At 38.3% G+C, this 27,940-nt stretch overlaps 2 protein-coding genes across 5 annotated transcripts in view; one reads left to right on the top strand and one right to left on the bottom strand.

Annotated features, from left to right (window-relative positions):
* The window catches only part of LOC145469730 (uncharacterized), a 32,865-nt gene extending 5,847 nt beyond the window's left edge, over window positions 1–27,018 (bottom strand). Inside the window, exons 1-16 of one of the 2 annotated variants that reach the window (XM_081453514.1) lie at window positions 26,885–27,018; window positions 26,119–26,215; window positions 25,437–25,622; window positions 24,618–24,741; window positions 24,001–24,176; window positions 22,643–22,861; window positions 21,993–22,061; window positions 21,277–21,396; window positions 20,485–20,598; window positions 19,653–19,778; window positions 19,285–19,422; window positions 18,939–19,022; window positions 18,516–18,674; window positions 18,061–18,158; window positions 17,549–17,696; window positions 15,833–16,523 (exon numbers count right to left, since the gene is read on the bottom strand). In XM_081453514.1, the coding sequence (XP_081309640.1) occupies window positions 17,553–17,696; window positions 18,061–18,158; window positions 18,516–18,674; window positions 18,939–19,022; window positions 19,285–19,422; window positions 19,653–19,778; window positions 20,485–20,598; window positions 21,277–21,396; window positions 21,993–22,061; window positions 22,643–22,861; window positions 24,001–24,176; window positions 24,618–24,741; window positions 25,437–25,622; window positions 26,119–26,215; window positions 26,885–26,890 (1,860 nt within the window). In that variant the 5' untranslated portion in view covers window positions 26,891–27,018 and the 3' untranslated portion in view covers window positions 15,833–16,523; window positions 17,549–17,552. Of the gene's footprint in view, window positions 1–15,832; window positions 16,524–17,548; window positions 17,697–18,060; window positions 18,159–18,515; window positions 18,675–18,938; window positions 19,023–19,284; window positions 19,423–19,652; window positions 19,779–20,484; window positions 20,599–21,276; window positions 21,397–21,992; window positions 22,062–22,642; window positions 22,862–24,000; window positions 24,177–24,617; window positions 24,742–25,436; window positions 25,623–26,118; window positions 26,216–26,884 lie in introns of those variants that run through there. The other variant, XM_081453515.1, reaches the window with a different exon arrangement.
* Window positions 21–15,750, top strand: LOC145469742 (flagellum-associated coiled-coil domain-containing protein 1-like). 3 transcript variants are annotated; one of them, XM_081453530.1, is made up of 22 exons: window positions 21–671; window positions 2,053–2,103; window positions 2,385–2,451; window positions 3,222–3,326; window positions 3,558–3,574; window positions 4,219–4,305; window positions 5,060–5,080; window positions 5,771–5,864; window positions 6,356–6,417; window positions 6,733–6,793; window positions 7,708–7,744; window positions 8,278–8,330; window positions 8,940–8,984; window positions 10,699–10,753; window positions 11,195–11,298; window positions 11,446–11,517; window positions 12,235–12,324; window positions 12,471–12,512; window positions 13,170–13,237; window positions 13,956–14,019; window positions 14,247–14,282; window positions 14,845–15,750. In XM_081453530.1, the coding sequence occupies exons 1-22, from the start codon at window positions 493–495 to the stop codon at window positions 15,220–15,222; spliced, it is 1,788 nt and encodes a 595-aa protein (XP_081309656.1). In that variant the 5' UTR covers window positions 21–492; the 3' UTR covers window positions 15,223–15,750. The 3 variants fall into 3 exon arrangements, with proteins under 3 accessions (XP_081309656.1, XP_081309655.1, XP_081309657.1); XM_081453529.1 differs by having other exon boundaries at window positions 4,216–4,305; XM_081453531.1 differs by lacking the exon at window positions 4,219–4,305 and having other exon boundaries at window positions 22–671.
* Window positions 27,019–27,940: the final 922 nt, after the last annotated feature.

The following is a 27,940-nucleotide window of genomic DNA, read 5'->3' as shown; positions in this document are numbered from 1 at the left end:
CAAAAAGGCACCAATTAATAAAATAAGATAAACATGCGCGGAAAATAAATTATGCGTGCACGATGTACGTAATTATGCGTCGCTGTTTTGACTTTACTGTTCCCATGGTTACAGCTTTGTCAAATTAGTCCGCTGACAAGTTAACTTTTTGCTCAGTTTGTGTTGTGATTTCGAGTCCGAGGGAATGCGAGAGTAAAAGTGTCATCGTTCCATCGGGATTTCTGCGAAATTTTGAGTTCTACCTCACAAAGAAGTACGGCCTTGAAATGACGGATGAAACCACGACAGCTCGAAGGCTTGCACTCTTATCCAGAGCATTTTCGTAGTGGTAAAGCGTTCATTTGCGTGACTGGAAGACAGTGAATTACCGATGTTTGATTTCAGATTTGCAACTCGCGGAAAGAATCAACGGCAGCGATTGTAATCTTTTATTTGAGTCACTTTCACCCACACATATGGCTAAGATATCGTTGATCCCACTTTAACTCCAACATGAGCGATGCGCTTTTGGAAACGATCTGCATTAGTGGCACGAGGCCGCCGTACAAGAGGCCGGCTTGGGTGATCGGCCAAGTTGGAAGCGAAGAGTTGCAACGTAGAGCGCAAACAGCTACGCCAAGAGAGTCGAGAGACAAACAGACCCACCCATCGACCGAGAACAGGAGGCCAAAGTAAGTGTTAAACATATCGTGGACCGAACTTGTTAACGAAATTAAGCGTTGTTGACCTTAAAAGTTTGAATGTTTGTTGAACTGCCGTTCCGTTGCCATAATAATCAATGCCTCTGGAAGGAGTTTGTTTAAACGAGTTTTGATGTTAGCACAAATCAGTCAGAAGAATGCATATGGTAAAAGCTTTATAAATACTCTCGATAAGCTTATATATTAAGCTTATTGTTAGCACGAGTTGTTGAACAATTAATGAAAGAATGCTAATTTAAGCATGGGTTTCCTTACTATGGGTTGTTCCTTATATTATTGTTGTAGAAGAACCAGCGAAACCCCAAACAGTCAAAAAAGAAGTTTACCACCATTGTTAGTTGATAAATTAATAATAATTACATTTAAAAATGCACTAGTGTTTTTTAAAGTGGGAATCTCAAGTATCGAATGCCTCGTTCTCTGCTGTGGGGACAGGATTTTAGGGAAGGGGGTACAAGATATGGGCCGCAGAAGGCGTCCCCTACAGGGGGTACAAGGCATCCGCCCCCATAAAATTTTTAATACTGAGGTCCTTGGAAATGAATTCCCAGCATACTGAGGCCAACTCAGCGTGTTATGATGTCTAATATATATATTTTTCACTTACAGTAGGGGGTTCCACTGAATCCCCAACCCCCCCCCCCCCCAAGATATACCCCAGCGCTGTAATTGTTTATGAATTTACATACTGTACATGTAATTGGCATGAAAGAAAGGTGGCTCTGGAGAGACATTATTTTATTGGCCACATGTAGATTCCTGTAAGATCATTGAAAATTTTGACCAATTTTTACTGCTCAGTCTCTAGTACATGTACAAGTCATGTACCACCTTCAGGTCATGACAAAGTTTTTAAGGTGGCCTACAACGAGAATTTTCAGTTTCGTCTTTCATAACAAAACATGCAAATTACAAAACTTCTGGCTTTAATACATTCAGTTGTTAAAATCTCCTCAATGTGAGTGATTAAGGTTTGTAAGAATTCCAGTCGAAACAGGTTTTGTTACAGATCAGCTGATGGATATTTTCTGGAACCATACCTGTCCAGCATGCAATTTGATGTCCAAGTGTCTGTAGGGCCAATCAAATAATGTGTCTCCAAAGAAACATTTTCCCAGCACCAGGGCCTCAGAGGCTATTAGATTAAAGAAGGGCTAAGAAGTTCTGCTCTGAGTAGGTAGACTCACAACTACAGTTAGCTCTTAAATTTCATGACTTTGCGAGGCAGTGTGCACTATCATGATTAAGCTACAAAGTAAATGCAGTAATTTTTCCCAATAGTGCAAGGATTCAAGATAAATGGGAAATGCATAGTTCATGTAATAATTTGATTCTTCCTATTAATTTTTAGATCAACACCCTGCAGATTGAATGTCAGCTTCAATGAATTCCCAAATGCAAGGTTTGTTGATTTTATTATTGAACTACATGTACAGTACTTAAAAAAAAGTCAAAGTGCCATTGAAATAAATATCTATACATAATGTATCATAGTCATGTATATTGCATCTGGTGCTTTACATTGTAAACCTTTAAACTGTATTAATTAATGAAGGTTTTAAATTCAACCTTATTCCCAGCATCTTTCCTCCTCCTCCAAGAGAGACTCTGAAAGTGATTTCAAGACCTTTAGTGACTGGTTTTCCATGCAATTGTTTTAGTTTGTTGTGTTTTTATTGTTAGGTGTTCCAGATGGAGACAAGTTTACAGTGCAAAACACAGGAAATCACTAGAAGAACCCTCCAGTGATGTAAATATATTGAACAAACTATAAATAATAAAAATAAATTTGAAATCATGCAGTAATTAAACATGGTTTCAAGTAAAAGAATTTCAGTTTGAACAAATTTGATGCATACATGCATGAATCAGAAGGGAATCACAGTCACATAATTACATGTATATATTTGCAGGCATAAAGGCGAAGAATTGAGCTGTAAAAATGAACCATATTTTTACTAACAATGAACAATTAGCTACTACATTATGTAGACTGATGTAGTTTTTAAAGAAACTTTTCAGTTTCGGGCTGTGTCAGCAGCACCTTGGAGTTGATAAAGGTAATTAACTGCTGTAGCAAGTTTGTGAAGATGACATTTCAAGCATTAAACCCTCTTTCACAGCAAAGTAATTACACTCTATATACTATGTACTTTCAGTACATGCATCTCAGTTCTAACTACAGGGACTGCAGTACAGTTACCTCAATGTGTTCTGTATAGGCTGGGATTAAAGCAATTTTTGAGGTTGTCCTCTTAAATAAATGGCAATAAACATTGTGGCTTTCAGGTCTCATAATCACTACCTGGTGCTTCATGCACACCATTCTAATGAGTCCTAATAAAGGTGGAACAGCTGTCCGCGGCTGCCACTTAACAGGTAGCTGACTGCATGCACATGTGTACAGGTTCATGTCAGACAGCTGAGATTTGCAGTGTGATAATTGTTTTAAACCACTTTTGTTATGGCACTGTACTCTGTAATTTGATGGCAGAGAACTTTTTGATATTTTCCAAACAGGATAACATGACAATAACATTAGCACCTGGGTATGTGTTATCAAGAAGTAAAGAGAAGATAAATGTAACAATAACAGACACCTTTTTCAAGGAAGGTACCACAAAGGTCAGTTGACTTTTCAAATGCAATAATTTAATTACTTTTATGTACAGTACATGTAGCATTCACTAACTGTTGTACACACGCAGGTTATCTCTAGTAGCTAATTTTTTGAGGACCCTTCTGTAAACCACTCTACTGTGATATTGGTATCCTCATTAAAGATTACTACTTATTTTAATAAATTTGCCATTGTTTTGGCATTTGTTGTTGATTTGTTGTTTCTTTTTTTTGCAGGCAAAGACAAGAAAAAAGTAAGTACCAAAAAAAGTGAGAAAGTGATACATGTGTATATGAACTACAAATATGCTACAAAAAATAATAGTTTCATATGAGACAACAATTAATTCCTAATATAATAAATTTCCTTATTAACTTATAAACGAAATAATTATGTACCTAAGAGGTTCAAATTGTCAAGTCTTAATTTTACTCATAATAACAGAAACATTTTTATTATTCAGTTTATTTAATAATTTAAAAATGATCTCTGAGAGATCGAAATGCCATTTTATATCACTGGTTTTTATCTTAAAATGTGTTTCAAAGAATCTGCTTACTAAATGAAAATATCAATTAATACAAGCTTTATATCTCTATTGTATAGAACGTATTTAATCTAAGTACTGTAACACATATAATTACTGTCTTTTAATTCTAGATTACCCCATATAACATTAACATAATGCACATGTCTTGTATGTAAGGATCAAAATTTCTCAAAATCTCAAAAAAATTTTGGAGTGTCATCCAAACTCTATATAGTTAACACTCAAGCCTTGAAATGCCATTCTTGATTTTCTAAACATTCAGTAATCAAGAATCAGGTAATTTTGAATGTCAGTCAATTAGAAAAGTTAAAAAAAACAAACAGTAAAATTCATGTGTCTACTAGTAGATACTCAAAGATATTAAAGAAAGCAAAGAATAAGGAGGAAGTTGAAATTAATCCCCTGATGCAGTGCTACATGCCTCATCTGTCCAGGTCATTGTAAAATAAATTAGTAAATGTTAAGTTAAAATAAATAAATAAATAAATAAATAAATAAATAAATACATAAATAAATAAAGTAAGACTTGTAAACAAATATATGAATAAATAAACATATTAAGTTAGTAGATAATAATAAAATGGTAACTTGAAATGTTATGACTCCCCCCTCAGAGCTGTCATAACCCATAACACCTGTTACGGCTGAGTATGCTTGATTTTCCCTTGATGCTACAGGTGAAACTGCCTGTTAGTGATAGAATTCACCCACAAAGTAACACGTTTGCTGCAGGTGTGGAGAACAAGGCTACAGGTGACTCAAAACTAAATGACAGCCCTGCCCTTTCCCCCTGTTATTGATTAAGTTGATCAACTACATGTAATAGTTTTGAATTGTCTACAACATCTGAGTAACGAGCAACATGATGCAAGCTGTCACATGTATGTTTTAAAATTTATTTTGTGTAAACAATTTTAACGTGAAATAATAAACAATGGGCCAATAATGAATAAGAAAAATATTGCAAATTCATTTCAGAGTAGTATTAATGCTTTTTCTTTTATCTGAATTGGTGGCTGAATAAAGCTTAGGTATGCACACAATCGTAACAAAACTACAAAATTGGTCATCAAGTTATTAATTTTTTATTTAGTCATTAATTTTTTTTGGGGGGGGGGGGGGAATAGTAATTTTTTATTCACTATTCTATTGATATTTCTTTATTTTGCTTTTCATCTTGTTTTCTAGATCGCAGCCTCCCGACGAAAAGTAAGCTGTTTGTAAATAGATTTTTCTTTCAATCAGTTTAGACTACTAAAAATGTAATTATCTTAACTACTCTGTAGCTTAACAGTGCTAGCACTTATTAATAACTTTTGTTTCCATTGCTTAGCAAGAAAACGCTTGACAAGGGCAATTTTTATCTTTCTTGGGTTGAATTTATAACTCATATCTTATGCCTATCCCCAGCATTTTTATCAGACTGCTATAAAAGGTTGGAGAAATTTATAGTCCTAGCCGGAGGATGATATTGGTATATTTTAATTTGTCACATCAGAAGAATCCAATGCCAATTGCTTAAAAATCCAACACTTCTTTTTGGAACAAAACCCAATGTGCCTTTGTGCCCAAAACTGATTTTTTTCCTTTTAAAACAATTGAACTCTGATATTTCAAACTCTTAGGGGAAATGAAAAATAGTTCTTAATAGCAGGAGTTCGGAATATCCGATAGTAAATGACTGAAGGGGAAATCCAAGGGAAATGGTTTTAAGGTTTGAAATAACAAAGAATTTGAAATAACCACGTTCAAAATAGCGGGATCCAACTACATATAAGATTTCATATACATCTACCTGAAGATTGTTTTTAATGTTTAAAAGTCTTGTGCTCTTCTGTTAGTTTCCTAAAAGACGTGCGTAATGTTTTTTAACTATTACTCTATTTGCACATCACACAGGGACATTGTTATTCAACAACTGCGTCAGCAGATTGATGACTTGACACTGATTTGTGAAGAAGAAAGGTTAAACCACAAGATGAACCTCAGAAAGGTGAAATAAAAGCATTAATTAATGTGATGTTTTACTACATGACTAAGACATTTCAGGGGGATGAAATACCTTAAATCAGCCAATCGGAACTACACTTTGTTGTTAGACAAATATTTTTAAGTATTATACGCAGCAAAGTTTGTGGAACACTTTTTAACTCATGAAGTCATGAAATAAATCTCTTATTAACCCAGCTTGCAAAGACTGTATTTGATGAACATTAATGTCTTCCAATGGTGTTTACTTTATGGAGCTCTTTGCCTTCAGTGTGTCCATACTGGAAAAACTTGGAGCGCTGACAGTCTTTTAGTGTAATATATACTTGGTTGATAAGAGTTTTGTATTAAGGTCTGTGCAGTACCAGTACATTTGTTTTAGTACAATTGAACAACTACCCAGAAAGCTCCAATACATAATTTAATATTTTAGTTTTATTTTACATGTACTGGCCAATTAAGCCTTGATGATTATTTTAATTACTTTTTTAATAGACTGAGGAGAACCACCGTCACCATATTGAACAGATTCACGATGAACACAGAGAGCATATTAAGTAAGATAACTGATGATTTGATCAGTAATTTCACCGTAAATACACTGACTTTGTCTAATTCAAGCATACCTCATCGTTCTGTACAGTGTAGGAACAAGGATGGTTAAGGATGGAGAAGATTAACACGGATTACAAACGAAGAACTTGCATTTGAAAAATTTAGGCTAAACTTTTCAATATGCGCAAACCGTGACGTAGCTGCTTTATATGTAACTGCTACAATAATCGAATAGTTTAAAATTGCGACAATATCTTAAACATCCCCGAATTTCATATTCACGATTTAAGCTAATTTTTTTTTCGTGTTGTGAACAGATCAATAGAGAACGACCACGATGAAGAATCAGAGAAGTTAAAGAACTCATTTGAACAGAAGGTGACGCTCACTGTAATGCGTGTTATTTTTCTTTGTAACTTGTGATTTTTTTATATATATATATCTATTTCGACTTAAAATACAATATGCAAGGTTGTTTGTGGGAGAGGGGTCCCATTCTTCAGGGTAATGCTTACAAGCTTCCAGTCAAAAATAAGTTGGTCCAGGAATTGAAATTTATACGCAGGTAACTGACTTTTTTCAAATTATCATTGAATTGCTCAAACGCTTTGTTAAGGGCAAGCTTAAGGCCTCATCCACACTCCGCCGGAGAAATTTTGAAAACGCACCAATCACCGGTCATTTTGGATTTGTGTTGGAGGAAATCTCTGGCAGGGAAATATCATGACTATTGCAACGTCATCGTTTTTGAAACTCTCCGTTTTCAAAATGTTTTCCGTCCTCACTAAAATGCAAAGCCGGCGTTTTCAAATTCCTCCGGTTATAAGAGCGTTTTCGAAAAGCTCCGTTTTCGTAACGGATTAGTCTGGACGATAAGCCTAACCGTAGAAATGAAGCTACGTTTTCAAATTTCTACGGCGTAGTGTGGACGGAAAACATTGAATTTGTTTTCAGAGTGAAAAAGGGGGCCTTAAGTTCGTAATTTATTTTAACCCTTTGATCAATTGGCTTTTTAAACAGTGTAAGGATACGGAAAGATTTGAGTGTTTAAATTTTGCACCTTGACCATATGATCAAGACGTATTTTCCAGGAATGCAGTGCAATTAAGAATTTTCGTTTCAAGATGTTTGGAACATAATGGTACAAGATGACATCTACATATTGCATGCGAGCTACGAAACTTTCATCCAAATCGTTTGAAATTTAGAAGTAGAACTTACATGTCTTCTAGATACGTGTATATTAGTTGAAAAAAGTAATGTTAACCAAATTGCTTCATTAACATCGACAGATACGTGAAGAGAAAAGAACTGCTGAAGTAGAGAAAGGTACTCAATCAATAGCCACTTCTTGAAAATTGACTGTATGAGTTTGTTATGCAGATCATTTAAGTGTTTAGACACAATAGTTCACTATTAGATTATGAGTTCGAGATTTCTATCGCGTGATAATTGACGAGGGCGCAGCCCGTATCAACTATCCGGCACGCATAGAAATTAAGAGAGAATAATCGACATCTGAAATTGCTTTAGCATAAATCCACTACTCGTTCAAAACGTTATCTAAATCCTCTTCAGAGGCACTTCCGAAACGCAAATAAGCGGCCGCCATTTTGTTAACAGGCGCACACTGCTAGGTTACTCACTATCTACCACAGAACGGTGAGTAGCGTAGCCAATAAGAGAACGGCAATCGTGATAGAATGCTAGTAGATTTATACTAAAATTCTCTTACTCTGACCTTTAATTCAATTGTGTGTAGATGACTTAATTGTCTCTGGGACAGAAAGAGCACTTTTCCGCCCCATGTTTTAGTCTTTGCATAAGGTTAAAAAAAGTATTTAAACTCTTTACCTCGACAGCCGGTCTTCAGGGAGAAATGGAATGTCTTCAAGGCGCGTTTCAGGCTTACAAGGTAAGAAATAGAATTTATAATACATTTTTGGATCTTGGTATACAGGTATCGGACTATTGTCAATTTCTGTGCGCCTATGTTGACTTACTGAATAATTAAAAATCTTCACGGAAGTTTGTCGGCAAAGAATAGCTTGACATATAAACTGTTATTTTGTAGCAAACTTGTAGCCAGTGTCTAGACGAAATAGATTCCATGCTCTACCCCCGACCCTTTCACTGACAGGGGCGGATTTAGTGGGGAGGGTGCAGGGGGTGCGCGCACCCCCCCCCCCCCGAGATGAAGCCGCCTTCTTCGCATTCGCTTTTAATATTTGTCTACCTCACCAGTCAGTTAAGCCATTCCTTAGTGGTGCAACCCTCCTGAGACAAATCCTGAATCCGCCCCCTGTTTCATCAATGACTGATAATGGGCAAAATTCTGCAGCCATTTTATGATAGAAACTGTACTGTCTTGTCTTAACGCGATTTAAAATTACGTTACACCGAGCACAAGGCTATCATAGTACAGTAGTTCGCGTTCAAAAATGTGTGAAATGTTAAACATACTATAGCATTAGATAGGTTCTTAAAATTTCTTGTTCACATTTACACAAACTGCTTTTTGTAGGAGACTGTGGCCACTGAAATGGATTACAAATGGCAGAGAAGAGAGGTAACTGCCTTCAAATGTGAAACAGGCCATCAATGTTGTCCATTTTAGGAGTAAACTAAGAACATTACACCTTTAATTTTTAGCTCATTTTATTCCACCGTTATTTTGTTAGGATTTTAAATTTCACTGTATATATTTTATTCTTAGTGCTGACGTTTAATTAATAGTTAATTGTTGTGGTCCAGATGATAGAAAGTTTTTAAAGTTTTAGATTTTATAACCTTGTAAATCACTTAAATCTTTGTATTTTGAGAATACACGTACGTATTTTGAACGAGCTTGTACAGCTCTTAGACGTGACGTGTCTAAAGAAAGTATTGTAGAATGTAGAACTAAGTTTAGTCCTCTCGCCATGATTCCACCAGTTAGTGCGTATATTAATTAAAAGACCATTTTCGTATTCTCGGTATTGGATTGGAACTAGCTTGCAATGGAGGCTCAGGCGGGGAAATATCATAAATTTCAGTGTTTCAGCCAGAAACTTTTACTTGAGGGCCAAGTGGCCCCTGAAGATCTTTTTTAGGGGCCAATTTTTTAGGAAAGGGGCCAATAAATTGAAAGCTACAGAATTAAAAAATGCATCAGGGTACCAAGGAAAATAAAGCAGTTTATTAGGCTCTATGATAGTAAGTGCTTTTTGAAGTGTCTCTACTTAACAAAATTTCTTTTGAAACAGATACTAGTATGAAGGATCCGTGCATTACAAGAGAACAATCCTTAGGCAAACATGACGTAGTCAATGATCAAGGGTTTGCAATGCATTATAGGGCGATTTCAAACACGGTCAACCATTTCGAAGTTTTCCTATATGAGAGCATCAATACAGCAAAGCAAAAGCACGGATTGACTTTTCTTATGCTGAACGTTTTAGAGGCAAAGATCTTTCAATATGATTTTCTAGAAGGTCATAATGTGTGACAAAATAACCGTTATTGATCGTCAACACAGAGAAATGTAGTCTCCATTATGCCGTATTATGGCGACTAAACCAGAATTTTTGGTCGCCAAGGATCAAATGTTAGTTGCATTGGCGACCGTATCGATCACAATTTCGAGCCCTGGATGACTTTAAAAATATTATGCCTGTGTTAAGCCAGCAGTCTTGTAAATGGAAAGGGGCAAATTGGCCCTTTTTTCGTTTTTCTGAGGGCTATCTCTGATTGTAACGCGGGATTCCCGCAATGGTGCGCTCTGGCGGAAACACTGATTAAAAAGAGATAAGCTATTTCCGAGTTGCTTTTTACCTCTGTTTCAAAACGAGTCCTGATGCACAATCATTGAAATGAGTTTAATTTGCAAAAAAATGAACGTGCAAGAAACTCTCATTTCAATATGAAAGGTTGGACACCGAGACTCGTTTTGAAACAGAGGTAAGAGCAACTCGGAAGTGGCCCATCAATGTCATTGAAAAGACTTCCCCCGTTAGCCTCACTTGCACGTTAGTTCCAGCCTAATACCGAGGGTACGAAAATGGTCCATTCAGAACAGACTCCTCAGCGGACAAATCGTTTCAGCCAGCTCCCATTTTGAATCAGTTTAGACGATTAAGACGAGGAACTGAAATTGCCACGTGCCAAACTACTCGAGTGGATCGAAAGGACGGAACTATCTGTTATAAGTCATATTTGTACAAAAACAAAAGGTGCGTGCCACAGTAGTATCTCTAGGACGGCAGTTATATGACGACACAAATGAATATCATTGTCTTTTACAGAAAGAGCTGCGAGACGAACATGAGAGACGTACAGAAGATGAATTATCCAAACAGCGTGAGTTTATCAACCTCAAAATCTCTTCGGCTCATTCACCCTCGTTTCGCCTTTGTTAAGATTATTTTTTTGCTATAGATTTACAGGTTTCTCCGTCCAAAGTGTAACTTTCCATTTAAATTTGCTCTCGCATTTTCAAGTTTGTCTATGTCATCACATGTATTTCCGTTAGACTTCTTCAGTTCTTGATCAGGGTAAATGCCATTAGGTTAGTATCATTCTACGAAATAAAACCACCGTTTAGTTGTTTTCTGTGATCTAAACGTATTCGTAGTTGATCTGGGCGATTTATCTTTGGTCCACACTTGAGCTTAATAAGACTGAGGCTACCTTTAGTATGCTAATTGTCTTTTCGTCACCTGTGAGTCTTGTTTTTCTGCTGCAAAAAGCCAAGGCACGTCGAAATTGTTTGGTTTAACAAGTTATTCATGTTTATGACAGGAAGAGAAATGCTTCACGAGAAAAACAAGGAAATAGACGGCATGAACAAAGAGTTCCAAAGACAAATTCAGGTTTTGGTTGAAGATCACAAGAAAGAAGTCGATGTAAGTATTTTCGTTAAATTATTATTACTAAGGCTACAAGAAAGGTAATCTAAATCACCGTCCCTGGGGCAAAATATTACGTTTACGAAGTTTGCCTAAAGCACAGAGAATTCTGTATAGTGATATCTCTTTCTGCGTTTATTTCAGCATCTGATGGAAAAGTTTGCTGAGTGTGTGCAAGATTCCGAGCAACTCAAGTCCGCCCTACTGGAGATGCAGGTACAAAAACGTTAACTAGCTTAAAAATTATAAACAGCTCACAGACGGTAAAGTAGTCCCTATTAGAGTCAAGGGTACCCTTTCATATCTTTTTGAAACCTGTATCTTTACACAGGATTAATTTAGATTAATTTTATTCTTGTAGCACTTAGAATGCATTAGTAAATGCACTTATTTCGACTGCTGTTTTTTTTTAACGGTCTTCGTGCGTTAGATGGTTGTGTCAATGGCTGGAAAAAAAGAAGCCGAACTTTGCAGTTTGTGGTCTCGCAAAACTAAACCCACCTTTTCAAGGAGTTTAGGCAGCGTATCATGAAGTGGAGGCAGAAACATGTAACCTGGTTAACAGCACGCGAAAATTCGTGTGGATCAATTTCAAAGGGCCAAGCAGTACGCCTGAAACTTGCATTGCAAGCCAATCAGAACTCGTAATATAAAATTGTAAGCGGTAGCGAGGCTAAGCGCGGGAAAAGTCGCGTGAACCAATTTCAAACGACCAATCACCATTGTCTATAGGAAACAGTTAAAACTCCATTCAAAAATAAAATTTAGAAAAATATGTCACTGGTAGTGGGCGTAGGAAAGGTTGCATAAACCAAATCGATCAGGACTGCTTTTGGCTTTGCATCTGATTGAAAAGAAGAAAAAACTTTCCGGTTGCGATTTTTAAAGTCTCTAGCAGTCAACTGATGATGTTCTTTACGATTTTTCTCTCAGACTTTAAAGCAGAAAAAACAAGAACTTGAAGAGAAACTTAAAACCAAATCAGAAATTCTGCGAAAGACACAGATGGAACTAGAAGACAAGGTATTCATTTTTCAAGTACAGTATACCATGCACCTGTAAACAAGAATTGACAGTGAAGTCTATTGCTCTTTTAATGTATGCTATGTTCCCAAAATCGTGTAAGAGTGCAGCATTAACCTTACATGTACGTTGTTTCTCTCTGACAGGCAGTCAAATTAGCTGCTTTTGAAGAACACTTTGCAGAAAAGGTCTGTGCTATAAGAATTTTTTTTTTAGATTTTGTGTTGTAGTTTTCGTAAGGTGACGTTCTACTCTTTCTTCTTGCATTCTACAAGTAGTATCCTCCCCTACCCCGCCCTATCCCGCCCTACCCTACCTAACCCTAGCCTAAACCCTCTACCCTATTCTACCCGAAACATTCCTCGCTCAGAATGACTGGCCATGTTACGTACAGTGCAAGATTTTCTCAATGTGACCAATTTTGTCAAACTGAAACCGAAAAAAAAAAATGGATATTTCAGTACAAGAGCTGTTTGGAACCAAGCCTCTTTTGGTACAAGAATAGCATCGCAGATTGAATATTATGAATTAGTATATTCTCAGCTCCGACTATTGCATTTCTAGCTCTCTGATTGGCTCAAAAACTCCGACTATGAGCCATTAGTCGGAGTTTTACCTTATATGGAAAACAGTGCGCCAAGTTTAAAAATTTTCCGCTCTGTAAAATTGTTGAAATAAAAATCGGCGGCAAAAACCCGATTAAGAATATACTAAAACAATTATTCCATTCGACCTTGTTGGATATGAAGTGATCATAACCAACTCGCGCTACGCGCTCGTTGGTTATTTATCACTTCATATCCAACGCGGTTTCATGGAATAATTGTTAAATGTTTGTCGTTTAGGTGGAGGAGGTGGACAATAGGTATTCTATGCGAATGCAAGGCCTGATGTCGGACAATACAGACTTAAGGTAAGTCAAGAATCAGCGAAGAAGATGGGCTTTTATGATAAATTGTTGGAAAGTCTGTTTTAGACCGTCTCTTTGGGCGGAAAGAAAAGAAACTGCCTGCATGTACAGCTCATCAACCTTCGTGCGAACTCTTCCTTTTCAAACGGAAAATGTACGCTACAACTCGCTGTACTGTGCTTATTCGATGAAACAAAGAAACTGTTAGGCTGAGTCGCTGGGCAAGGGAAACACCAAGATTGTTATCATCGTGAACTTAATAAAGGCGAATGAACAGTCGAAACTAATTCTGGAAGGCTGAAATTTCAAGCGTTCGCAGTTTGTCAGAGCCAATAAAAATGTTTTGCTATATATGTCGCCATGTTGATTGCTTGCTCAGTCAAAAATCACCTTGAATCTTTGGTTGTTCTTTTGTTGGCTGCGAAGCGTGGAAAGGAAACAAGACAACTAAAAGGAAGTTATAAGACAGTAGTAACAGACTGATACGTACTGTAATTTGATATGATATGAATGTGCAAGTCCGACAAACTAAACCAAAAGTTGATCGGTAAAGATTTCGTGACGGAAACTAGCTTGGCTACAACTCCCTCCCAAAATGCACCCCACCCCTACCCTCACAATATCCTGTGGGACAAGTATTTCCCGAAGTATTTCCAGTGTTGAATTACCAACATAATGGGTTTAAACGTTGTTAAATGTGCTTTATACGCTTTCACTTCAGGCGTCACTACATCAAGAAATGTGAACAGTTTTTCAAACTGAAGACGGAACAAGATATAGAACAAGTAAGTTTTCTGTTAACGTCTCGACCTACAGCTGATGTAGTCATTATATGACGTTATTTCAACTATTATTATTATTTTCAACAAGTTGATGATAATGAAATACCGCAATGATTCAATTTAACACTAATTTACTTTTGTAGCTCCAAAGATAGCGATAAGACCATCAAACCCTCACACTTGTTGTTTAACTGAGAATCATTAAAATTCTTTTTTTTTTCTTACAATAGGAAAGTTCTATTCGCGCGGCCAAGAGCACAATGCAGGTGAGTAATTGGTGTTCGTTAAGACCTGTTGATACCGGCAACATTTTCCTTGCAACAAATTGCGTTGCTATCTTGCAACGCGTTTTTGTGTATTTCAAAGTGTCTCAGTGTTTTTCAAGTTTGCTTCAACGTATTGCTGCATCTTACGAAACGGTGGTCATACACACAAGGACGCTTCTGAACTTGCCATGCAGTATTTGTGTGCGACATGTTGCAGGGAAGATGCTGCCCTTATCAGTTCGCCTTAAGTCATTTTTTTTTCTTTGAATATAATCATATGTTATGTAGGGGAACTATGCCTAATCAAATCGAACGTGCGTTGGACTCTGGATCGAGGAATTCGGGTTTTAAGCATGACCAGAATCATTGGGCTGTGTTCTTGGGTGGTGTATTGTTAGGATGCTGCGGGGTGGGGTGGGGGAAACTGTGGTAAACTGTCATCCCCTTGATAGGGAGGGGACTTCAAAGTCACTTTGGAAAATGGCGCCAACTTAACGAACAGCTTAAAGTTTGCTGTTCATCAATATTCTTGTGATTCCCTTTTTTTCCTTGTCCTTACCAGACCGTTATTCTTGCTCGAACAAGATGTGACGTCAGTCTAACAGCACTCCGAGACGAAAGCCCGGATAACATTCAAACCTCAGAACTGAGCATTCGCACAAAGCGACCAATGAGCGCCCCGGGAACCAGAGATGAAATGTCCTCAGCAGAAAAATTGACCTCTGTAGTCAATGAAAATACCTCGCCAGCAACATCACCGAGAATTCCTGCGCAGAAGTCGGAACTAAAAAAACTAAGACCTCATACATCACATCACGCCAGCCTGTTCAGCCCCAGGAACGCTCGCTCTGGAATTCGAGAGAACCTGGTACCAACACCGGTGAATATTTCCAATCTGGGAATACAAAATCTGCGTGCTCAAAGGGAATTTTCAAGTTGACTTTGTCAAACATTGTATGTAACACGGGTCTATTTATGAATTTCGGTTATTTATTAATGACTGATGAAATTTGGTGCGCAGTTAACTGCGCTTGTATTTCTTTCCATCACATAAACATGGTACTGCAGACATTGAAGTTAAGATAATCGCACCGAGTTTTTAACTTGAAGATAGCAATTTTTCGCGTGCCTGAGTATCGCTCTTACGTTCGCCAAAATGAGAAAACGGGTCGATTATAAAGATACGGTAAATACGAAAAAGCCAACATGAAGAAGGAGCCGAGAAAGTATTTGGAAAACAAACGCTTCAAGCAAAAAAAAGACAGCCGGGAGACATTGGACGGAGACACCGAACGAAGCCTCGGCAAAGCTCGTAAACTACAAAGATTTTGTTTCAGCTGAATGTATACATGTTATGCTGACGTGTTTTTCTTGAAATTAATGTGTTTCGTAACAAAATTATTATATTTAAATTGTTTTGATGTACAGACTAATAAATAGAAATAAAGGAGACAATTGTTAATAATGAGATACTTTCCAGTTTTTTTATAATGGCCCAGTTCATGCTGGAGATAAAAACTCCGACTCGGAATTTATATTAGCAGCCTATTAGCAGATGATTCCTGTATATCAGTCGTATGATTCGGCCAATCACTTTTGTAATTACTTGTGGCAGAGCGATTTTCACTTGAGTGTCGAAAGTAATTTGCATGGGCTTTGTTTTGAAATTCTACGTTAACTGATTGGTTGAAAAAGACCCACGCCACGCTTAACCAATCAGAAGTTAAACTAAAACCAGTCGTGACGGGCTCGCGCACGTTTTCCCGCGCTTCTCACACCAGCTTAATGTTCACGTGTATATGTCTGGAGTTTTGATTGGTTCACTGAATTGGTTGTGTCCTTTGTGATTGGCCAATATGCTTGTCGTTTTTATTTTACGACACTATTGAAAACCGTTGTAACAGTCAGTTGTAATAATCATTTGCATTCCTTAGTCGTGTTTTTAAAATACGCTGTAGGCTGTTAGTTGTTTTAAAAATATGTTAGTGTGAATTTTATTTTTTGCCAGATATTGTTATTTTCATAGAAGGAAGAACTGGGTGAGAGGACCATTAAATAGTTATTTGAAAATGCACGCAAAAAGTATCAATCAAAACTAATTGTAACTTTATAATTTTATTTTTATTTTCTTGTAATTCATTGACAAGGAATTGCTTTTAGAACGTTCCATAGCTTTAGTATCCCTGAGTTTTTTAAGCAAATCTCAACTTGCCTTGATGTCTCGCAACGTCATCATGTTATCTAGAGAAAAAGAAATTTATTTCTTTATTTTTCATATCATTTCTGCTTTATTTATTGTCAAGGCAGAATTTGAGTTGTAAACGGAGGTTAACATGTTACAATTATCGGAAAAAACTTTAAAGAACATGTCATCAGTTTTCCAGGTTTATTAATATAGAAAAACCTTGAAGAACTCGCTTAAAAGCGCTTGGCTACCATTCCTTTGTGTAGGGGATTAAGAGGGTGGGGGCGAGGCCTATAAGTGAGATATACATAAAAGAATCAAAAATGCGTTTAAATATTCAAGACAAACACACTTCTTTACAGTAATGTCCAATACCTGGACTAAGTCGAACTAGGTCAATTCGTTTTTTCAGATATTTTTACATTGTTTCTCGATTTATCATGACACTTAAAGTGATTTACATTTATCATGTATTCAATTTATTTAATTATTTATTTATTTGTTTGGTTATTTTACGTTGCTAAGCAACTGTACCTAGAAATTCGCATGTGCAGCAAACTCAACTATTAAACAAATTACTTAATCACGTGGCATCTGTCTTTTAATCAAACAGGTGCGTGGCTTTGTTTTGATTCTCGAGTACTCCAAGAGGATTCATATTAAATACAGCGAGCTCCGTAATTCATGACCTCGAATTAAGAGCATTCCTCTCTTCACAGTCCCTTGCCCTAAGCCCCGTCCACCGTCGCTACGCCGGAGAAATTTGAAAACGCAGCTTTATTTCTACGATTAGGCCTACCGTCCACATTAATCCGTCACGAAAACGGAACTTTTCGAAAACGCTCTTCAAACCGGAGGAATTTGAAAACGCCGCGGTTCTGCGTTTTCGTGTGAGCGGAAACATTTAGAAAACGGAACTTTTTGAAAACGATTAAGTAACGATAATCATGTGATTTCCCTGGCTGGGATTTCTTCAAACGCAAATATCCAAAACTGACCGATGATTACTGCGTTGTCAAATTCCTTCGGCGTAAGGACGCGTGGACGGGGCGCTAGTTAATATTTGCATCTAGTACCCTACCTGCTTATGAGTCACAGCCGTACAACTCAAGCCGCATGCACATCCAAGCCTGTGGGTTGTCGTGCGGAAGGACCTTGACATACCGGGCCTTAACAGGACTAAACCTGTTTAGCACAGGAGTGAAGTGGTCACAGTTCCCGGTAAATATCTGCGAGGGGAAAAAATAAGTAACAATAATAGCGTTTCATCACAAAAATGACTAGAGGATAAAATTTAAAACTTGCTCAAGTAATCACAAGGTAGGTTGCTGGCAGCCAGTCTTTTCTCTCTCTCTCTCTCTCTCTCTCTCTCTCTCTCTCTCTCTCTCTCTCTCTCTCTCTCTCTCTCTCTCTCTCTCTCTCTCTCTTAAGGTCAGACAAGTGTTGATCCGTGAATTCGAATGAAAATGGCTGGTATGGACGATAGGGGTTAGGGTGAGACATGAGAGCCGCGCCCTCCCAATCCCTTGTAGTTTAAAGCGTCTCGGCTCATACTCAGCTGCGGCGAGTGATCGTCACCCTATCTCAACTCACCTTGCTCGTTCCATTCTCCTTGTATCGTTCCCAGGACACACCGTCCGTACTGAATTCCAGCTCATAGCTTTTCACGTGTTCATAGAAAACATCGCGACCTGAAGAACAAATAGACATTGTTTCTAACTGGTTATCGCCATTCAACTACTAATTATCGCACTTATCACTTTGGAAATTGCAAGTAACAGAATTTTTAAGAAGAACTAAGTTAATAAGATTCTTTCAAATGTTTTTGGTCTCAATTTTCTCCAATCTTAACCATATTTGTTAGCTTCTTAGTATTCATACCAATTCCACCATCCTGCCTTCTTCCCAGTCTCTCTTCTGCCCCTCCCTCCCTCTCTCTCTGTTCCTAGCCTCCTACCTAACGCTTCCTTTCATCTTCCCTCCTTCCCTCCTTCCTGTCCCCCTCCCTCCCTCCCTTCCTTAGGCTCGCTCTCCTTTTGCTGTATCACCTTGTGTTGCAATTCCTGTGATCTTCTTCACTTGTCCCAGGTCAACCTTAAGCCATTGTGGATTCCTACTGGATGCGCACCAGCCTCCGATTCGCTTCTGGTCATGATTGTCCTCATAGTACAAGCGTGCATTGCTTGCACTGGCGACCCAACCTCCACCTTGAAGAACAGAGAACATATTGCGTAGGTGTACTGTGTAACGCATAATTTCGGCTGAACGATGTATCGTTATCCATTTTCAGATCATAACCTATTGAAAACTCTAAAGAAAATGTGGTGTACGTTTATAAATACTCAACAGATGACGAAGATGGTCTAAGACTGCAATAACTGATATACAGTTTTCTAGCCTTTGACTTTCGTATTTATAAAAGTCATTAAATGAAACTTACGTGGAACGAGAGGAAAAGAATAGTCTCTTACCTGGAGTCATTTCTGATGAAGCACTGAAAGCGCTGTCTGGCAGCTTATAATCCCAGCCAAGACCTAGAGGAGCTGCGCATGCTCCTGAGGAAAAGATAACAAATCATATTTTACAACTTTGTTCCTAGACTGATGATTTTACATTACCACTCGGCAACAGGCGGAGATCAAACCACAGAGGTGCGACGTCTTTACGGTTAGCGCAAGAGACTATGGCATCAAGAAAGTTTAGAAAATCCCTGTTTTGCAGTGTGAGCCACATTCAATTTGACAATAGTTAACTATCAGCTTGAGATTTAAATGGTGATTTCCAGTTTCCTATGCTCTCTATCGTCGTCTGACAAACCTGCTGGTTGTGGAGGTTGAGTGTCGCACTTTGCTTTGCAGCTGATGAGACAGTTTCGAAATGTCCAACCAGACTTGATGCACTCGCCGGCGGACGCCCATCCAGGACATCTAGTGCTCTTGTCAGCGCATCGTAAACCTGTAAATCCATTAGGAAAATACCCGATTAAGTTCTTCCTTGTAAGGTCGAATATCAATAAATCCAGCACTTTGTTTTTCAGCTAGCCCTTTGTCTCTGTTTCATGTTTCATGTTACATGACGAAGTACGTCTTGACGAGCCACTGTCCTATCTCTACCCCAGGGAAAAGAGAGGACCCTAGCCAAAGAGGTTGGGCACTAAAAGAGTTATGTTTTAAAGAATCACTGACCGACAGCCAAAGAGGGAGCCTGGGTTCCAGTTGGTAGTGGCGGGGTAGGCTGGGTTCCAGTTGGTGGAAGTGGCGGTGCCTGTGTCGTCGTTGGAGCTGGAGGTTGGGTTGGCGGTGGAGTTGAACCTGTTTGAGAAAAATATGATTGTTTTTGTTTTGCTTTGGCTTGCACCCCTGGTGACCCGTTACAAGAGCTATTATGGAGCTTAAGCAATGACGCTGGCAAACTCAAATCTATGATTAAATAACAAATTTATATTGAATTTATATTTTGTTGAACATCGCAGTTATTTCAATCTGTTCAGTAATTAGCATACATCTATCGGTCTAAAAACTTTCTCAAGCTAAATATGTAATGAAATCTTTCAATTTCAAATAGAGAGACTAAAAACTGCTCCGTCGTTATTCAGTTGTTTTCCAAAATACGCAGAATTTGATCAATCAGTTTCCTGCCATTTTTGCGGACGGCGGTTACTAGATGTACCAAGATGTATAACGTTTCAGCAAAGCTGTGAGGGGGTCAATTACCTCATTGTGGAATTGGCTGAGAGCAGGCCAATTTATCGTAAATTACATTTTACACTGCATTAACGCAAACGTTCGTGATGTTCACAGTCATACAATAAATGGATAATCGTATAAAAGATCAATAAAGGATTTACACTACTCGTGATATTTGAAAATTCTTTCAAATTGCTTTCGCCTAAAGGCTCGTGCAATTTTAAGTAAAATTTCAAACATTACTCATAATGTAAAAATTCTTAACTGCACTTGCACTTCATATACGAATACCTATATTCCTAATTAGTGTTTGATAGCGGTACTGTCCTACCTCCACAAACATTGCAGCTGTGAGGACAGTTTGGTAACATATATCCTGGCGCTGACTGACAATGACCATCCTGAGCCCACATTGGACAGTTTCCATTCTTGTCAATGCAGGAGTCTTAAAAAGAAAACAAAAACACGTGTTTATCGTCACCCTTCATGTTACCTCCCCCTTAATGATCAAAATCTTATTTCTTCATTTCACTTTATTGTCACGTAGGCAGGTGGGAAGAAAATGGAAAATATATAAACAGCTAGCTGGGAAACATTTTCTTGATTCTAACCAGCTTCAAAACGCCAAGATTCGAGCTGTGGTCAAATGTGGTCGGATGTGGTCTCCAGTGAGGGCAAAGGAAGATGGGAAGACCTGTTAAGACCTGGAGAAGGTCGACTAAAGAAGAGATGAAGATGGCCAACATCAACTGGAACACAGCTGAGAAGATGGCACCAAACAGAGTCCACTGGCGGTGCATTGTTGACGCGCTTTGCTTAAAGGAAAGCCTAAAGGATAAAGTCAGTAAGTCAGTGATCTGGAATGACTGCTGAGGGCCGTATTTTCAGCTCTCTTCTTGTTGTTTGGAAATGTAGTGAAATACTCTCTCTCGTGTTTGGCATATTACTTAAACCTACATTGAGGTACTTCGAGGGTCATTTTATTGTCACATGTATGAATCTGATGCTTTCAGCTTCGCTGACGAGTATGTATTACAAATTGCAGGTTTCATATTGCAAATTGCCGGTAACAAAAGAGTTTTCTTGTTTGAATATCATTGCCAGAGGTAAATTTACGTTTTACCTGAACTACAAAGGTCACATGTTTTCGTGCACCAGTACAGCATATTGTCCGCATGCTGAGAGCACAAGCCATTCCGCTTGAATTCGTCACACCGCTGACTTCTATCAATGCACTGGTTACCTGAAATAAATGACATGAGAAAATAAAAACAAACAAAGAATGTATGAAAAGCAAGTGATTCTAGCGCGCAATCCCAGCTATCGGAGTAATGATATGGGGGGTAGTTGAGGTTTGCATCAGGCCAGTGGCCTAAACAGCCGGAGCTCACCGCAGTTTCTGTAGCACTAAGCAACTAGGAGTATTCTACTCCCCCCTGGATGGGATGCTAGTTCATTGCAGGGTTACCCTGGCATTCTGTTCGCCGGTACCCATTTATACACCTGGGTGGAGAGAGGTACTGCGAGAGCAAAGTGTCTTGCCCTTGGCCATGAACACGACCAATTCGGACCGCTTGATTCAGAGTCCAGCGCCTCTACGATGATATATCGAAATCAGAGGCGCTCAAAAGTACCCTCTATGGTGAACATTTTCTAACCTGCGATCAGGCAGGAAAGAACAGAACACCTCGAACGAAAAGACTGTTTAGTTGAATACGAACAACGTAAACTGTCTCTGATGATACTTTGAAATCAGTTTTGTAGAAACGAATGCGGTAATCAACAGGGAAGGTCACAAGGAACACATCATATTAATCCACCATAAAAAAATACACTCACTTCTTTTCTGAACTCCAGGAGCTGGCCGAAAGGAACTAAAACTATCAATGGCTCTTCTCCTCATAACGCCTGGAAAAGAAGCATAGCACTGTCAATCTTACGCTCCAAATATTTGTTACGAGTTCCATAATAAATGGTTTCTAATTTATGAAATTGTTCCACAGACATGAGATAAAAATAAGACTACGTCGAAAGTGACGCGAAAAAAAGGAGGCAAATGATTTCTTGGGGCCATTTTTTTTTCTGGCCCTTCAGCTCATTGTGTTGTAAATAAGTATTTATCCCGGCGGGGTATGAACTCATCAAACAAAGCAGCGACTTCTCAGTTGATGGTAATAAATTCTTGTGATACAATGTATGCAAAGATTTTAGTTTAATGGGCAGAGGAACCACATGCAACTCAGGTTAATTTAAACGCGTAAATAAATCGCGTGTAATTTTATCCAAGCTCTAAAAATTCAGCTGAGTTTGATTATTTTGTATTCAAGTTGGCACAATGAGTTCTAAATTTTCTGTTTGTTTGGGCAGTGCGCTGATTAAAAGCAATTTTAGAGATTTTTTTCTGGGACGTGAATTATTTCTAACGTGACTGAAATAAAACCTAAATGAAAAGTATAACAAAGAACGCCATAACAACCGTATTTACTCACTGCTACACTTGTACATGGCATTCGTCTGCTGTGCGTCTCCATCACTGAGTACCACATAAGGAGTCTTGCCTTGCATATCAACGATATTACGGATGGTTGGTTTGCCATTTTTGGAGAAGGCCGTGAACGGGTAGTGCATGATGGAGGCAAAATCGTACGGCACACCATAATCCACCACTTCAGTTCCCCATTTCCTTTTGGCGAAGGCGTCTTCAAGACCTTGAAGAAAGAAATAATGGAAAAGAAATAAGCCATGTCCGAGTTGACGTCTGCCTCAGTGTCAAAACGAGTCTGCGTGCGAAGCTATTCTGTAATTCTGTTTTCAAAAGCACTGGCCAGTCCTATGAAAAAAGTCACTGGGTTAAGTAAACGTGGAAACGTTTGCCCTCGTAAAATGCCTCAATTTAAGCGAATAAAGAGCTAAGAACAGCAACATTCGTTTTGGGAGAGGCAACGCGACGTCGCGTCAACTAAATTTTCTTCACACTCGCAGAGGCATACGTGAGTTATTTACTGTACCTCATTTCAGCTTGTACCGCTATGTAAGAACTATCTTTTAGCAATTAGACTTGAAGACGAAATTCACGTCTAAACGGAACCATGAAAATTCACCGTCCTGATTCAAGCTCTCTGCAAAACCCAAGATTCAGTCACGTTGTTGATTTGCAGAAGACACCAAACGAAATGTACCAAGATTTATTACGCATGTGCTCACTAATTCTAAGCTATTGTTTAACGACGTTTTCATTGTTCTCGCTGTGGTGTTTTGAACTTTACTCCCGTTTTGATTTGTTTTTGAAAAAATACGCCACTCTTTTAGCAGTTTTCTTCGCTAACAGTTGGGATAATTTTAATATTGCCAGTATAGCTGTCCCTTTATTCGCGCAATGCCAAAATTTCTCAAGTTGGCGACAGACATTAGAATTTTCCCAGAAAAAAAATTCAGAGTTTCAGCCAGAACTGAATATATTTTAGCCAGGGTTCAAAGGCCGGAAATATTGCTTGAAATTCAGATGGTTCCTAATAGACTTCGAAAAATTGTACTGAAGTGAAGTCCAGAATCAATATATGAGCTGTCTTTCTCCAGGTAAACACAATAAAGTTTTGATTTCATTAAAGATACTTTATTTCGCAAACTCCAAATTTCACAAGATAAAACACTAGCAGAAGCATATCACCTAGATCTAGGTGATATGCTTCTGACATTAGTTAATACCGAACTGCTTAACATCACCCTTGATTCTTTTACAAAAATGTTCATGTTTGGCTCCGCTGATCTTCATAGATAAGTCCCAGGGTAAATTATTGAAATAGAGGTGATATAATTTCTCAGTATAATTATAATTGAATAATCTCACCATCTAATACGTTCTCCCATATAACACTGATGTAGTTGTCACGGTCAGGCCTACTTTGCTCGTGCCAGAACCCAACTGAATGCCCGATCTCGTGTTCCATTACGTGCTGAAAATCGCAGTTGTCACCAATAGAGATCTGGGTCTTGTAGCCGTGATGGCCCACGTGACCCCAACAGCTGAAAAAGTAACACAAGTGAGTGAATGAGAGAGCGAACGAACGAACGAATGAAACTAAGTACCGATCTGACATCAGAGAAAACGAACGAATGAACGAGGGAACGAACGAACGAGCGAACGAGCAAACGAGCGAATGGGCGAACGAGCGAACGGGCGAACGAGCGAACGAACGAACGAACGAGAGAGCGACCGAGCGATCGAGCGAGCGAACGAAGAACGAAGGAACTCGTGAAAGAACAGACGCCTTTCATCGGCACGTTTCAGTTATTCAGTCTCACTAGTCCATTCTTAAATGTTCTTACGGATAATGATTTTGCTCTCTCTTCTCTTTAGTGACAAACATGTTTCATTAAAAAGTCAGGTTTTACTTCGTTCCTTTTAGGAGTCTATTAAGCTCTGCACACTTTGTGCAAGCGTATACAAAGTTCTTATTGACTCACCCCTGCCCCCTGAAGAACTCCAAGTAAGCCTTCTCATTGGTTCGCTCCACAAAGCGGATACACGTCTTGCTCTCCCACACTTTCATAGCTTGCTTGACTGAAGCGACCGCACTTTCCATGTTCGCTTAGGAAACAAATGAAACAGTAGTTGTTCAAAATCGAGAAAAAAGAATCAGCCATAGACGATGCGATGGGATTTTATGGGAACTTGGGATTACAACTTACTCCTACTTAGAGATCGAGTACATGCACGAAAGTGTTTAACGATGGGCTGTTATCATTGAATGCCCATCAGGAAAAATGCTGACTATAAATTATACCCAGAATCATTCCGTCTGTTCATCAGCTCCATAAAATCAAATATTGTGTGGTTTATCCTTTTTCTGATGAAGTTTCTTCAATCACTTATATCTGGTAAATTTTTAACAAGATAATTTGCCTTGCTCTTTCTCAATGTAAAATTATCATCATCATCATCATCATCACCGTAAATATTAATAAAAAACAATAACAATAACGAAAAGTCGGCGAGGAGACCTCCACCATTTTTTTCATGAAAGACTAATCAGTTTTTTTCTTCAAGCTAGAGAAGCTTGTTGAACTAGTTATTAATACTGGTAGTAAATTGATAACGGTGTTTTTTATACCACACCATAGAAAATACAGCCAGTCAGAAAACAGGAAAGCCGTTGTGTACTCGACGGTGTGCCACTCGAAAGCGTTGAATAACTAGTATACATTGGGAAATATCTATAATATATTAAACTTATTTTTAGAATTAATGTAAGAGACAAGTGAATGGATTCTTGGCTCACTTACCAACAGAACAGTCAAAGGTAAATGGAATCACAGCATTGGGCCATCGCTCCTTGGGAACGCTGCTGGCCGCACGTGATTGCGGGCCGTAAGGATTTCCGTATTTCTTCATGTTGTCTTGCTGTTGTTTGGTTAGCTTGATGTCGCCGCCGTAGAGAGACTCTTTAAGGCCAGGACTTTGATGAGAATCTGCAAAATTGCCACAAAGTACTTGACATTTGATAATTTCTCAGAAGAAGTAGTTCTTAAAAGTCAGTTTCATCTTCTTCATAAAATGGTCGCCATGAGTCGACGCCAACCATTAACAAGACAAGACAACAACAAGCTTTATTACCAAACTAAAAGTTAAACTTAAATATTAGCTTCTCGCTTCCGGTGTGCTGATGACGCAGCTAGGCAGCCGTGTTCAGTTGCCATCGTTACCATAAAGAAGTGAACTGATTTGAAAACGTGAGGTGCGCATTGCATAGTTCCCAGACCTCAATATTTTGCGGCGGTAAAAACTCTTCGGGTCACGTCTGCCACGCCACTGAAATGAAGTGGCCGTGAAGGCTTGGGGGAAACCTGTGTAGGCATTTCCAGATACGCCTAGCATTCATAAGCGATAATCCCGACGACTGTGTATCTTAAATAGAAAAGAGAGACTATCATTTTGTTTGTTTGTTTAACTTCTTTACGGTTTTACCTGGGTGTTGTTCAGCTCCACCTTTTTGAGGTTCCTCTTCACACAAAACCACAACAACTAACAGAGTACAGACCGCAAGGCACAAACTTTTCGTCATCTACAACACGAAAAAAAAAAAAAAAAAAAAAAGACGCAAAACATCTACTGAGTTGTAAACCTTTAATCTCCAAAATCATCAGCACCTAACTTCTCCATACAATATGACTACATCTTCAACAGAAAGGTGATGAGCAGAAACAAAACGATCGGACAAAACTTCCGAGGTGTTATCTAGTTAGGCTCGCTAATATTTTCGTTACGTTGGGCGTAAAACAATACCCACAAGAGGGGATTGGTATTCCGCGAATTATAGTTTGACCTTCGGCTTTTTTTAAAAACGTTTGCAAGGTACAAAATGATATCAGACTTTTACCAATGGGCCAGCGAAAATACATGCACGCCCATTTCAAAAAGAAATTTGATAAGTCTCGATCCCTAATTGTCGACTTGGGGTAAGTTTTTACAAAAGCGCGTCTCTAGAAACACAATGGCCTCTACTGTTTATAGTATGGTGTGCGCGCCACTGAGAATTAAGTTACCCACACAAAATAGGTTCTTCACAAAATTGCCGGTGTTCGTTTATCAGGAGTGTTCACTTACAAAAATTACTTCATCTGTTGTAATCTCTCATTTTGTCTCAGTAATTTTCAGCTTCTAAGAAATTAATTGACTGGCACAAAGCCAAAAAATATCAAATTCAAACCATTAATTGATCATATAATCTTACCTTCATTTCGCTTGAATACAGATCGCCTCATCAACTCGCACTACCGGGTTTCAAGTATCTTTTGCTCCTCAAAACTATTGTTTTATGCAAGTTCCGTTGATTCAGGTTTCCAAAGGATCAAGTAACACAGTGTACCTGTTTAAATCTCCTTCTTTTTAACGTTTAAACGTTCTTTGTTTCGTAAAAGTTAACTTCAGTTCGGATGTAAACAGTTTATTTCAGTCTATTTTATTGTTATCAGACTTCACGTATCAAATGACATCTTTTCAAACTGGACTAATAATTTTTGTTACGGGTTTTTCGTATGATATTCCTTTTATAATCTTAACCTCGGGTTTATTCTTACAATATTCTTAATTTTTTTTACAAAATTCAGCCTCAATATTCTTAAAAGATATATTCTTAAAATATATATTCTCATAAAAAGACAAGAGTGGGTATTGCGCTGAAATGTTGCATGCATTTGGCTGTGCCCTCGAAGAAAACTAGTTTGATTGAAATCTCAAAAAAGTGTAGTTTGCCACTAGAAAATGCCCTTTGTGTCTGGATAAATGAAACTTTATTATCCTTATACTCTTTGTTTATTTAGTTTTAGTATTTCTTCTTTTTTTCTGAATCTATTCTAAAAGACCTAACAGCTTTACCCAGGTTGCAAGTTAATGTTTATACAACTTAACCCGGAACAAACTAACGATCAACCTTGTTTAACTTTGGTTCAATCTTTGTGTAGCTAGTGGACAGATGCGGTAATTTCAGAACCTAATTTCGGACATGATTTTTTTATCAATTCAATCTCGGACAATCCAGTGGGTATTGTATACTTTGCACGCAGTTTGGTTCATTCATGACTTGATTAAAGTATCATATCAGGTTTATTTTGTATTCCAGATCTTGCTGTACATATCAAAAGCTCGTTCCACATAGAAAAAGAAACCAACTAATCTTGTGCTTCGTGTGGAGCATATTTATTTCCAGCTTGGTAAGGGAAACAGATCTTGGAAGTCCGTAAAGTCCCCCCCCCCCCCCACCCACCCACCCACAAAAAAAAAATGTCAG

This window comes from Orbicella franksi, chromosome 15 (genome assembly GCF_964199315.1).
Source record: "Orbicella franksi chromosome 15, jaOrbFran1.1, whole genome shotgun sequence".
NCBI classification, from domain to species: domain Eukaryota; kingdom Metazoa; phylum Cnidaria; class Anthozoa; order Scleractinia; family Merulinidae; genus Orbicella; species Orbicella franksi.
The sequence above is the reverse complement of the archived record's forward strand: the minus strand, read 5'-3'. Positions and strand labels throughout refer to the sequence as shown.